Consider the following 14,579-nt stretch of genomic DNA (forward strand, 5'->3'; position numbering starts at 1 on the left):
CTGGTGACTACTCTGAAGGACAGTAACAGGTGCAAACATATAACTCTTTTGTATCAGTTGTGAATAAATAGTTGCCACTATTTAAGTTCCAACCCTCATATATTACAGGCAGCCCGCCACAGCACAGGCTGCCGATGCTCAGCTAAAGGAATATTTACAAACTGAATCAATGCATCTTAAGCAGGTACAGACAGTAGGAACTAAGTTAAAGATCTTGTGTGATATGTCAAAAAGCAAACCCAGACCTTTTATACCCGAAGGACTACGCAAAGCAGTTTTCTTTGCAGTTCATAATATACCCCACCCTAGCACAAACACAAGCATTAGGCTTATTACAAAATGATTTGTAAGGCCAAGCATAAGGATTGTCACAGGTGGGCAAAACATATGGTGTACCAACAATGTAAGGCAGATAGACACATTCATATGCAAGTGGAAGAATTTTGATTAATGAGACATTGCAGGAGCACCTCACCCATCAGAAGGGTGCTGATACTTGCTAACTGCCCTCAACCTATATATACTTGGTAGGCAGAGGCAGCTCCAATCAAAGGCATCTCACTGGAGATGTTGACAAAGATTTATTTAGCAATGTAGTTTGCACAGTTTGGCTACCCATCGGATGTTACCACAGATCACAGGTGACTGTCCAAGTTGATGCTGTTTCTAGATGTGGCTAACCTGTGGGGTCCTGACACCATCATACAACCAGCTACCATCCAGCAAGTAATGGAATGGTGGAATGCTGGCACTGGATGTTTAAAGCTGCAATCATGTGTCACAAAGACACTTGGATCTTCGTACTACCACTGGTATTGCTAGACCTCTGTTCAACATATAAACAAGGTATAGGAGCTCCAACAGCAGAGATGGCAATCTGCCATACTTGCTATGACTAGTGCAGAACCAAATATCCAGGGAACATCCATCACCAGCATTACAGCCTGCACAGAGAGCTGAGTACATGCTCGCATGTTATGTTGAGGACAGATGCTGTGTTCCCCTTTGTAACCATCATATTCTGGACCATACAGAGTCCTAAAACATTATGAGCATACAATTCAAATAAAGTCTGACAGCAAGAAATAGACAGTTCCCTAGAAAGAATAAAGCCCACATATGAATACTCTTAGACAATGAAATGGTTCATTAGAGGAAGGAGGAAACTGTGCCCATAGTGGTGGGATGGAAAGAAAGAACAGGGCAAGCACAGAAAACACAACACTCCGTCTGTCAAGCAAACCCAGAGGAGAAGCCAGAGGCATTGGTAATTTGCATCAGGACTGGTCAATGTGTGCAGTACAAGTAACTTTACATTCTTGGAGCTCCAGTCAGCTGCAGGAAGAGGGGGCGTGTGGGGGAAGAGGGGTCAAGTGGTTGCGGGAATTCCCACTGACAGCATAAACCACACAGTGTATTTTTGTGAGCTTGAAACAGATTGTTTGGCATTACATTTGTTTTTTCAAGTTAGAGATTATTCTCTGTATTTTTGTCATTTGACAGTATGTGTAAGTTCATAAGTTCATCTTCTTTTTCTTATTTTTCAGCATTACAGCCTTGATGGTCTTTGGACTCCTCAACAATCTTTCTCCAAGCAGCCTTGTCCTCTTCTTTTCTCTTTCAGTGTCAGATCTCTTATCTTTCTAAGGTTGGCCCACACATTGTCCAGCCATCTAGCTTTTTGTTGGCCCTTCCTTCTGCGGGAATACAGTCAGCCTTTCATTATTGATTTGGGCATCTTGCCATTTGGTACCCTCTCCATATGCCATAACCAGTGTATTCTTTGAGATTTAACACATTTCACTGTATCTTTCCCTTGTATAAACTCTTGTACAAGGAGTACAACTTTGTTTCTGCCATTTTTTCCCCAATATTTGACGCTTTAATGAAACATATTGGTTACACATGTATCATTAAAAGTATCTTCCATCGCTGGCCAATACTTTCTCCCATCTTTCAGGCAGTGTACAAATCCTGCATCGAAACAATTGTTCATCTTATGAAGCGATCCACGAATCGATCCAATTTGTAATTTCTTCATGAGATCGGAAATGTTGGTCAGCCAGGCCATGCACCATTGATCTAAACAGGTGATAGTCAGAGGGAGCAGTGTCTGGAGAATATGGTGTGTGGGGTAGGAATTCCCATGTTAACGTTTCCAAGTATGTTTTGACCTCTTTTCCAATGTGAGGTCGAGCGTTGTCATACTGCAAAATACCTTTATCATGCCTCTCACTGTATTGTAGCCTTTTGTCTTTTAATGCTCTGCTCAAACGCATTAATTGCATTCAATAAAGAGCACCTGCGATTGTTTCACTTGGTTTTTAACACCTCATAGTACACAACACCGAGCTGGTCCCACCAAATGCAGAGCTTGATCTTGGAGCCTTGGATATTTCGTTTTACCGTCTATGTGGAAGCATGGCTGGGGTAACCCCATAATTTTTTGCATTTAGTGTTATCCTAATGAATTCATTTTTCATCCCTGTTCACAATGTGATGCAGAAATCACTTTCGTTTTTGCCTCTGAAGCAACTGTTCACAAACACACATATGCCGTTAATTGTCTCTTTGTTTCAGCTCACATGGGACCCAAGTTACTTCTTTCTAAATCATGCCCATAGCCTTGAGACGTTTTGAAATGGCTTTCTGTGTCCTCCTACTAATTGTGTCAGTTCTTCTTCATTTTGATGCAAGTCTTCTTTCAGCCATGTCTCCCATACTGCATCTTCGAAAACATTTTCTCTTCCACCAGTATGCCAGTCTACAATGTTAAAATAACCGTTATTGAAGTGTTGAAACCACTCATGACATGTTCTTTCACTAATAGTGGCCTAACCATATGTACTTGAGATTCAGCTGCTGTTTTCTTCATATTGAAACAAAACAGTAACGCCTCCCGCAAATGACAAGAATTAGGCTCATAAACTGACATTTTCAATCGAGAACAACTTTATGATGCAGACACAAATTGACTAATGTTTGAATGAGATTATGTTGACCGAGGTCCAAGCTGCGATGTCTGCGATCTGTTTCTTTCGACCGCTACTTACCGTTGCTACCACCTATCGGCAATGGTGGAAGCATAGTTGTACACGTTTTATTTCATGGTTGTATCATATACTCCAACACTCTGCATATTCTCATAGGCCCATAAATTTTTCAAAGGATTTTCCTTTCAAATGCCATTATCTTGTTCATATCTGTTTTTGTCATCACTCACATTCCTGACTGAAGTTCATAAGTTACACGTTAATAAAACACATTGAAACATTCAAAAATATCTTTTAGTGAACTTACTAAGATGATGAACATTGAGGACAGCTACAATAGGAATGATCAGTTGAACTAGAAAAGTCTAGTAAATATGCACTCTGAAATGCATACCTGAAGAGCTATGAGCATTTCTTCATTTTCAGTACTGTGAAACAAATTTGTTCTACTGCAAGCTCTTTCCTTTCCATATTTTGGGAGGAGACTATATGTACCAAAACAAGAAAAAAATTGTTGAGAATATGAGTTGTTAAGTGTATGTCTTAAAAGCTATGACCACTTGTTCAGTAAAAGAGATGTGTTTTGTGGTAGTGAAGATGACAGGTGCTCATAGTTCTGAAGGTGTGCATTGTAGAGCCCTTGTTTATTAAACCTTTTGTGTTTTGAATGATCATTTCTGCCATATCATTGAATATTGACCATTCCTTATAAGACAACCTGTATATGCCTCTTAATCAGTAACTGATGCACCATCGCTAGGTTCCATCACGCCAGGCTCAATTACAGTTGGCAAATTAGGACCTGTTGGAATTTGGTATGACCAGTAAGGGTAATTACCTCCATTTAGTTTCTCAATGCTGTGTCTGTTCTCCACAGACTGCGTCTTTCAAAAATTGTCTTACTATTATTAAGGAAACATGTTTTCTTTCCTGTGAAATTTTCAATCACATCTCGGTGTCAGTTGATGTTTTCCAAACACACACAAAGTACAAGGTCAGTATGGGGAGATGTTTTGTCTTTGCCATATATATGAGTTTTAGGTCAGAAAATTGACACTAACATCATTTTTATATTACATTAGGTCTCCTGGGCCCATAACCACTGTTGCAGTAGAATAAACAGTTGTATTGCACACATTAATATTTATTAAAAGAAAAACACTACGTACACCATTAAAGCACAGGAACTAAAGTTCTTTTAAACAGAACAAAGGCTTCTTCATTTTCCAATGTTGCTTTAAACAGCAGGGATCTCAAAGATAATCCAGCTTCTTTTTTTATCTTTTTTATTATTTACTTTTTAGATCAAATAAAAGAGTTGGTGTCCATTTCTTTAACTCTTGACAGTAACCATTATACTGAAATGAAAATAATACAAATTAACCATGACATCATAGAACCAGTTGGTGGGTCTTTATATGTAAGGCATTTGAAGACAGTACCACTAAAAGAAATAAATGGAAGAATAAAAATGATCTAGAGTCGTTTTCATAAACTAAATAGGGTTTTCAAAATGGATAGCTTACAATCATGGAGCATTACCAGTTAGGCTTAGAATAGTAACACTGATGAAAACAATTATAACCAATAGTTTATTTATTTATTATCCTCCCTTAAGCATTCAACATGGAAAAAATGTTGTCTTTTGTGTATATACACACTTGTGCATATACAATTACATAAATGACATACATGTTCTAAAAGATATTTTCAGATTATTATTGGCTATCTACATACAGAATTTCCATCATACTGCACATACTATATTCAATAAATTCACATATACAAGTTTAATCCAAATAAAATTATATTGATACTTAAGATCGTCTTAAGGGCACATTATAAATCTTCCAGTGTATAAAATGCTTTTCTCTAAGCCATTTATGTGTGGTGTTTCTAAACATACCAACACATTGTATGCCTGTGCTGGCAACATTTTATATAGTATTATCTGGGAGCCATGTATTTGTAACTATGTTGAGTTTTCTTAAGTCTAGTGACTCTGATGTTGATTCACTGGTTTTGGTGTGTGTTATGTTGATGGACAGATTGTTGTAGTTTGGGACTGTGCCAGTTTTCTTTTGTCTATAACCATTGATATTTGTAGTTTTCTGAAAACTGTTGATATTTTTAGTTTTTTGAAATAGTGTATATAGGGCTTATTATTTTTGATTCCACAGATGCACCTGAGTGCCTTCTTTTACCAACTGAGAAACTTTTTTGGCTCAAGGAGAATTCCTCCCATTAACAAAACAGCATATGTCATGTGGAAGCAGAGAAAGGCATAAGATACATTGAACAATAGTTTATCACTAACACAAGTTGTTAATTTACCTAACAAATGTGTGATACAAGCGAACTTAATGCAGGTATAATTAGTATGACTTGTCCATGTTAATTTTGGGTCGTGATGGGTCCGCAGAAGTTTAGCTGAAACACAGCTTTGGCCATTGTCTTTAATCCATAAGATGGAGAAATAATTTTTTTCATGATTAATATGCAATTATTTGTTTGGAACCACTGGCTACAAGGTGATGGTCCCTACTTTTCTGCATTAATACTCCTAAGTCTTTTCCACCCGTAACTGAAGTGGTATTATCTGAGTAGTGTGCGTAAACAATGGACAGCTACATTTTGAAAGTTACTAGAATGGACAGAAATAAACAAATGGGTCAGGTAACAGATTAGACAGGAAGATATAATTATTACGGTAATTAAAATCATGTGGAGATGGTTGGTACAAGTGTATAGATAATATATGGAGAAAAGAAAGCTGTTTTCAGAATTCCATGAGATAAGAAAAGACTGACATGACAAAGTAGTGGGAGGTGAGTAGGTCACATTAGGAAACATGCAGGATGCAGATAGATGGAAGCTGTAATGCTTAGAGAAATCTATAGAGGTCCTTCATCAGCGGTGGATGCCAAGTACCTGATGATAATGACGCTGAAAAAATATATAAGAAATAGCAAGCAATAAATAGCACATCCCCCTTGATTCCGTGATGAATTATGGCCCATTCAGAAGCCACAATATCTTGCAAAATTCAAGCGACTGTATCTTGCAAAATTCTACTGCAGACACCCATCATTGTCTTCTATCATTGCCTTTGGGGTATAATATTAACAACTAACCTAATGATTCCATGATTCTGCATTGGCCTTTCCCTAAGACTGTCTGATGATCTACACAATGCAACATGTTTGGCAGACCACAGAAGACACTAGTTGACCACTTATTACTGTTCAGTAATTCCAAGATATTTCTAAACATGTTTAAAAAAGTTAATGTAGGAATTGCTTTCCAGTTGGTAGACATTTTATAATTACTAATCAAGATGTCTGTCTGTTTGATGTTATATTATGAAGATAGCTCTTCTTTTAACTATGACAACCTTTCATTTTCTAGAGTGTGGTGGCAGCATTACAGCAAAATCACATGGCAGTCTGCAGTCTCCGGGCTCACCAGGAAACTATCCACGGAACAGGGACTGTGCCTGGATCATAAGGGCTCCTTTGAATAATCAAATCCAGTTTCATTTCTTCTCTCTTCGAATGGAGAATCACACCACTTGCTCTTTTGATTTTCTCAGGGTACTGTTTTGAATTAATTATTCTCATTAAAATTATGCTAATGGAAATATCTTGGTGAAATATATGTAATGGAGGGACTAAAGATAACATTTCGCAATATAGTTGTGGTACTGAGTAGTTGATAGGCAGGATAAAACAACGTAGAAATGTTACTGAGCTGTCAGATAAATATTCCTTCTGACATAACAGAATACATGCGCATTAATAGGTATGCTACTAGAAAAAAATTAATAAACCCTTTTAGAAATTTCCAATTTGCTCAAGATTTATTGTTACAACAATGAATATGGAGTACATCAAGTAATTACATTTACAGATCAATAGTACAACCAGTTCTGAGATATCAGGTATTGACCTATGCTGAAACATCCAATATTAATGTGTAATGTGGTGTAGTCTCCACGGGGGGCAATGCCATAATTGACTCTGGCATTGAGTGAATTGTACAGATGGCAGATACTCTCCAGCAATATATTACACCATGCTTGCTCGACCCATGCATGTAGTTCTGTAAGTTATTGATTGATGAGTTACTTCTTGTCCCATCATATCCCACATGTGCTCAATTGGAAATAAGTTCAGAGATTGTGCTGGCCAGGGAAATTGCTGCACATCTTACAAAGCACATCTAGTTTCATGGGCAGTGTGTGGGCGAGCATTATCCTGTTGGAGCAACACATCACCTTCCTGTTACAAGAATGGTAAAAAAATGGGTCCATCAACATTCTGCACGTACCAAGCCCTGGTTAGCAACCCTTCCAGTAACACCAAAGGTTAACAAGAGTTGTAACTTATCACATGACAAACAATAATGCCTGAGGTGGGGTCAGTGTGTCTTGGATGAGTACACGCTGTGAGACATCACCCACTAGGTCTACGTCATATGCACAACCAGAATCTGTTTTCATTGATGAAGACTGTGGCAAGCGATTTAATCTTCCAAGTGATCCTCCGATAGCAGCAGTTGAGCTGTGCACATTGATGCTGTGATGTAAGTGGACGATGGGCTAGAAGCATGCACGCCCCTTGTCCCATTGCTGATAACCATTTCGGAACAGTTCAAGTACACACATTTGGGCTCACAAGTGTTTTTAGCTGTGCTGTGGCAGCTGTACGATCTGCCACTGCAGTTGTTAACAATACGTCTATTATCCCCCAGGTGGCATATGCTGTCATCCTGTCATCGGATCAAAATCGACTTTGTATTTCCAGGTGTACCCTTTTTTTTTTTTTTTTTTTTTTTTTTTTTTTTTTTTTTTTTTTTTTTTTTTTTTTTTTTTTACAGAAAAAGAGAGAAATACCCACACACGCTCACACTCACCACTCACACTTACTCTCTCGCTCTCTCTCTGGGTTTGTTGCTTTTATATCCTTATATTTACCTATAGTGTTAAATTAACATCTTATTTTGCAAGTGAGGGAGCTATTATTCTCAGAAATTTCTACTACTTTTCAAACTGTGTGCTTGAGCCATGGCTTATCTAATGTATATTTTACTTTATTGCTCTACAATTTATTTATGTAGCTATTTGACTTTCTTTACTGTATATGATTTGGCAAATTCAACTAAAATGGATTAGTGTCTTCAGATTACAGAATTTTCTGTATTGATCAAAAATGTTGCTGATATTGCTGGCCTCAGACTTGATCTTAAGTGTATGACATTACTGATTTTCAGACCTATATCTGCTGGCATCTTATTGAACATTCTTGTTCCTGAATAGGGACAAATAGTCTTAATAAAGGCTCTCAGTGACACCACAGTTAATGTTCAGACAGTTGTGGATGACACAGAAAGTGAAATTGAGGATAGTAGAGCAAAATCAGCAACAAACTTAGTTTTGGAGTGTTCCTTTACAAATAAAATTACCAGAGTAGTCCCCCAATTCTCACAACAGCCATAGATATTAGTATGAGCGGTGTTGGGGAACAGCTGAAACTGCTAAAATTAAATGAAACTCTAGGGCCATGCAGAATTTGAGGCCGGGTGAGCCCCTTTATAACCACAATATTTTAAAGATCATTTGAACAAATATCTGCAACAAATACTTACAAGGAAGCACAGGTTACAGCCAACAGCAAGAAGGTTAGCAGTAATTTTCCATATTTCTACCGTCCAGTATCTTTGAGGTCTATCTGTTGAAGAATCTTAGAACATCAATGTTCCTGGCAGATTAAAACTGTGTGATGGACCTGGGCTCGAACCTGGGATGTTTACCTTTCATGGGCAAGATTACTTCTGACTTAGTTATCCAGATGTGGCTCACAACTCACCCTTCCTGCTTTAGGTGTCATGATTCCTGCTTAGATAGCTCATTTGGTAGAGCACTTTCCCTAAAAGGCAGAGGTCCTAGGTTCAAGTTCCAGTCCAGTATACAGTTTTAATCTGTCAGTAAGTTTCAATCAGGGCACATCCCACTGCAGAGTGAAAATTAATTCCAATCTTAGAACATAATCTGAGCTCAAACATAATGAGATATGTTGAACAGAGTGATCTTCTCCAAGACAGCAGTAATGGATTCTGAATATATCAGTTATGCAAACCACAACACATTTTTTTTGTCGATATCCTGAAAGCCATGTATTAAGATAGTCATTCTGACTTTCAGAAAGCTTTGGACTCTGTATCAAACAAATGCTTATTAATCAAAATAGTAACATATGGGGTATCAAATGAAATTTCGGACTGAATAGAGGATTTCTTAGTAGAGAGGATACAGGATGATATGTTGGATGGAGGGTCATCAATACACGTAGAAGGAACTTCTGATGATGCTGTTCTGTATAATAAAGACTATCTGAAAAAAGCTGCATAAGTATTCAGTCAGAAGTTGACCAGATTTTTAAGTTGTGCAAGCTCTAGCAACTTGGTAGCACGGGATGTCGCCTGCTCTGTGATTCATCTGCAATGACATTACAGTCCCAACCATTGGCACTCACACTTTTCTAGCAAGCCAGTGCAGGTGGCAATGAAGCAATGAGAAGTGCACATTTGAATGTTGGGATGGCAAGACCTCTAATTCTAAATGTTGGAAGGCAAGACCCTACTTTTAAAATATTGGGGGACACACAAAGTGAAGTTCACCTGCTTCTCCAAAACACATTTGGAAATTATTGTTACCAAATTCTTCACCAGCATGATAGCGGCTACCTCAAGGACCAGGCTTACCGGAGGAACATTCACACATGTGCTGATCTCAAGCACAGCATACTAAGAGAGGTAGCCAGCATATCTACGAACATGCTTCATTATGTTGTGCAGAATGCAATCCTGCTCTTTCAAACTCTTGTGGACACTGATGGGCCCCATATTGGGCTCCTTTTGTAGCAAGAATGGTACAAATATGTAATGATATAATGTACTGTAGCAGCACATTAAAAGTATCTCTTCCCCAAGTTGCTATTAATGCTAGCAAGTTTGGTACTTGTTTTTGAAACATATTGCCATACTATATGTCATCACAAATGTACCTGTGTGGCAGGATTTGCCATATGATCATGTGTAAATAAAGAAGTACACTTCTAGAATTATGAGATAAAAAACTATGTGATAAGTTTAACTATCTACAGGCTACTTGTAACTAAAGCTCCTATTTCAAAACTTTGCAAAAAATGAACCATTGTTCAAAATGATGTCAAATTAGAACATAATATTATTGAAGCAGTGAGAAATATTATGGAACATTCTGAAAATGTTTAACTACATCCTGGATTTCTGTGACAGGGCAGTAATAGCCATAATGCCTCAATAGTGTTGAAAAGAACTCATTCCTTTTGCTGTCAGACACTTTCTACTTGGTACAGAGAATCTCATTTCTCCTCAGATAGTTCATATTTAAAGGATAATATGTTCTCTATCACCTGACAAAAGCAGGTAGAATACTGATAATTTAAGCAACTATAATTTACCTTACCTATAATATTTGTTCTAAAAGTAACATATTGTATTCTAGTGGAGCAAATGTCTGTTACTCTAGTCTGAGCACACTATATTTAAAATATCATATGAAGTTGCTACATCAGTAAGCTTCAAATGTATCATGCTATTTCATTTGTATCTGTGTTAAAGTCATTAATGTGGTTGACTCAGTATCACATCTATGCTTTTTGTCAAAAGTGCAGTCTTATGGGATATCAAGAGGAAATTTTTGATTGGTTGAGGACTTTTTTTGTTAGAGAGTATGTAACATTTTCTCTTGGATGGAGAGACATCATCAGATGTAGAAGTAACTTTGGGTGTACCCCAGGGAAGTGTGTTGGGACTCTTGCTGTTCATGTTGTACACATATCAAAAAAAGTTTTGCATAACCTTGGTTCTGAGAGTTTGGGAACCTGTACAGAAAATTGGGATAGAGATCAACATAAACATCATTTCCACCCTTTTTATTGCTCGTGAAAACCACACATGCCATATTTTTCCACCATACAGCGATACCTTCAGAAGTGGTGGTGCAGATTGCTGCACACACCGGTACCTCTAATACCCAGTAACACATCCTCTTTCATTGCTACATGCCTGTATTCAAGTGACATGCTATCCACAAGTTCATCAAGGCACTGTTGGTCCAGACTGTCCCGCTCCTCAGCGGCAATTCCGTGTAGATCCCTCAGAGTGGTTGGTGGGTCATGTCATCCATAAACAGCCTTTTTCACTCTATCCCAGGCATGTTTGATAGGGTTCATGCCTGGACAACACGCTGGCCACTCTAGTTGAGTGATATAATTATCCTAGAGGAAGTCATTCACAAGATGTGCGCGATGGGGACACGAATTGTCCTCCTTGATGATGAATGCCTCGCCAATATACTGCTGTTATGGTTGCACTATCGATCGGAGAATGGCATTCACGTCTCATACAGCCATTATGGCGCCTTCCATGACCACCAGCAGTGTACATCACCTCCACTTAATGCCATCCCAAAACAGGATGGAATCTCCAACTTGCTGCACTCACTGGACAGTTTGTCTAAGGCACTCAGCCTCACTGGGTTGCCTCCAAACATGTCTCCAACTATTGTCTGGTTGAAGTCATATGCAACACTCATCGGTGAAGAGAATGTGATGCCAATACTGAGTGGTCCATTCAGCGTGTTGTCGGGCTCATCTGTACCACACTGCAAGATTGTGTGGTTGCAAAGATGGAGCTCGCCATGGATGTCGGGAGTAAAGCTGCGCATCATGCAGCCTATTACACATAATTTGAGTCGTAACATGACATCCTGTGGCTACCTGAAAAACATTACTCAATGTGGTGGCCTTGCTTCAGGTTTTCATCTGCACCATAATCCATAGATAGTGGTCATCCACTGCAGTAGTAGTCCTTGGGTGGCCTGAGCGAGGCATGTCATCAACAGTTCCTGTCTCTCTGTATCTCCTCCATGTTCGAACAACATTGCTTTGGTGGCCTTGCTTCAGGTTTTCATGTGCACCATAATCCATAGATAGTGGTCATCCATTGCAGTAGTAGTCCTTGGGTGGCCTGAGCGAGGCATGTCATCAACAGTTCCTGTCTCTCTGTATCTCCTCCATGTTCGAACAACATTGCTTTGGTTCACTCCAAAATGCCTGAACACTTCTCTTGTTGAGAGCCCTTCTTGGCACAAAGTGATGATGTGGACATGATCGGACAACAGTATTGACCATCTAGGCATGAACTACAAACAACACAAGCCATGTACCTCCTTCCTTGTGGAATGACTGGAACTGATCGGCTGCCAGACCCCCTCTATCTAATAGGCACTGCTCATGGTTGGTTGTATACATCTTTGGCCAGGTTTAGTGACATCTCTGAACAGTCAAAGGGACTGTGTCTGTGATACAATATCCACATTCAACGTCTATCTTCAGGAGTTATGGGAACTGGGGTGATACAGAACTTTTTTTCATGTGTGTATATCAATGGACTTGCAGACAATATTAATAGTAAAGTCAGACTTTTTCATATGACACAGTTCTCTACAATGAAGTACTGTCTGAAAGAGGCTGCATAAATACTAAGTCAGCTCTTGGCAAGATTTCAAAGTGGTGCAGAGATTGGCAACTTGCTTTAAATGTTCAGTAATGTAAAAGTATGCATTTCACAAAACAAAAAGAAACATAGCATCCTGCGATTATAATATGAATGAGTCACTGTTGAAATCAGCCAACTCGTACAAATACGTGAGTGTAACACTTTATAGGTACATGAAATGGAATGGTCACATAGGCTCAGTTGTGGGTAAAGCAGATGGTAGCTTCTGGTCTATTTGTAGAATACTGGGGAAGTGCTGTCAGTCTACAGAAGAGATTTACAAATCACTGATATGACCAGTTCTATAATATTAGTCATGTGTATGGGACATGTACCAGATAGGACTAACAAGGGATATTGAATGCATACAGAGAAGGGCAGCATGAATGGTCAAAGGTTTGTTTGATCTGTGGGAGAGTGTCACAGAGCTACTGAAGGAACAACTTAGGTTTGCATAGTTCCTCAGAAAACAGCTTAAAATATTGAAAAAATGCGTTTCCGCAGAAGTTCGACAAAATTCATCTATATCCTATGTCACCGAAAGAGGTGTCTAATATTATTAGCTCTCGTTAAAACAAATGTTCCAGTGGTTATGATGAAATCAGCACTACCATAATTAAATGTTGCTCCTCAGAACTTTGTGACATAATGAGTTACTTATGTAATGAATCCCTCTACAGTGGTACTTTTCCAGATAAACTTAAATATGCTATTGCCAAACCTTTACACAAAAAAAGGAAACAAATCATCAGTGGAAAACATCTGTCTCATTTCATTATTGGCAATATTTTCAAAAGTGTTTGAAAGGGTTATTTACAATAGACTTTGTAAACTCTTAGTACAGAAAAATATTCTCATTCGCAATCAGTTTGGATTTCGGAAAGGATTGTCAACTGATCAAGCTGTATTCACTTTTGCAGATGATATATTAGAATGAGTAAAGTTGTTATCACTTGGAATATTCTGTGATCTGGCTAAAGCTTTTGATTGTGTTAAGCATGATATACTTATACAAAAGTTAAAATATTATGAGATAAAAGGAGTAGCAGTACGTGTCCATATCAGGCTTACCACATAACAGTAGTCATTCAAAATATGAAACCATCAGTGAAGGGGTGCCCCAGGGCTCTATTTTAGGTCCCTTGTTGTTCCTATTATATATTAATGACCTTCCATATACAGTATCACAAAATGCAAAATTTGCCTTATTTGCAGATGATACAAGGTATTGATACAAAAAACAGTACCCGTGATCTCACTGAGCAATCAGCTAATGAAATATTTGGAAGTATCAATGGGTGGTTCACAGAAAGTGGATTGTCACTGAATTTTGAGAAGACTCAGTACATACAGTTTAGCACCTCACAATGAGTACCTGTCCCTATAAGTGTAAAGTATTCAAACAATAAAATTAAAACTGAAGACAGTGTCAAATTTTCAGGGCTACAACTTAAATTGGAAAACTCACATTCTGGACTTAATGAAATGCTGAAAATAGAAATAGATGATTTAAAAATGAAGAAGTTAGTTTATTCAGCCTACTTCCATTCACTAATTAATTATGGAATCATATTTTGAGGAAACTCCTCTCACAAAGAGAACATTTTCAAAATTCAGAAATGAGTCATTAGAATTACATCTGGTATCAGTCCTAGATCATCACGCAGAGACGTCTTTAAGGAACTTGGTATTCTAACAACTGCTTCTCAGTACATATACTCATTGATGTCCTTTGTCATTTCCAACATGTCTCTTACTACACAAAATAGTGCAAAACATGATTATATTACCAGAACCAAAACAATCTGTATAAGGACTATAAAAGGTTAACATAAGTACTAAAAAGGAGTCAAACACATGGGTACTCATATATTTAGTAACTTACTAGAGCATATCAAAGGTCTTGTAAGTGATAAAGATCGGTTTCAGAGTGAATTGAAGAACTTCCTGTTAGTCAACTCCTTCTACTCCATTGATGAATAT

The 14,579-nt window shown here is 38.1% G+C and overlaps 1 protein-coding gene across 1 annotated transcript in view; it reads left to right on the top strand.

The window, feature by feature from the left end:
• Positions 1-14,579, top strand: part of LOC126285431 (cubilin-like) — a 1,398,426-nt gene that overhangs the window by 318,003 nt on the left and 1,065,844 nt on the right. Inside the window, exon 16 of the mRNA XM_049984811.1 lies at positions 6,402-6,586. Within this exon, the coding sequence (XP_049840768.1) occupies positions 6,402-6,586 (185 nt within the window). The remainder of the gene's footprint in view (positions 1-6,401; positions 6,587-14,579) is intronic.

The sequence above is a fragment of the Schistocerca gregaria genome, chromosome 8, assembly GCF_023897955.1.
Source record: "Schistocerca gregaria isolate iqSchGreg1 chromosome 8, iqSchGreg1.2, whole genome shotgun sequence".
Lineage (NCBI taxonomy): Eukaryota > Metazoa > Arthropoda > Insecta > Orthoptera > Acrididae > Schistocerca > Schistocerca gregaria.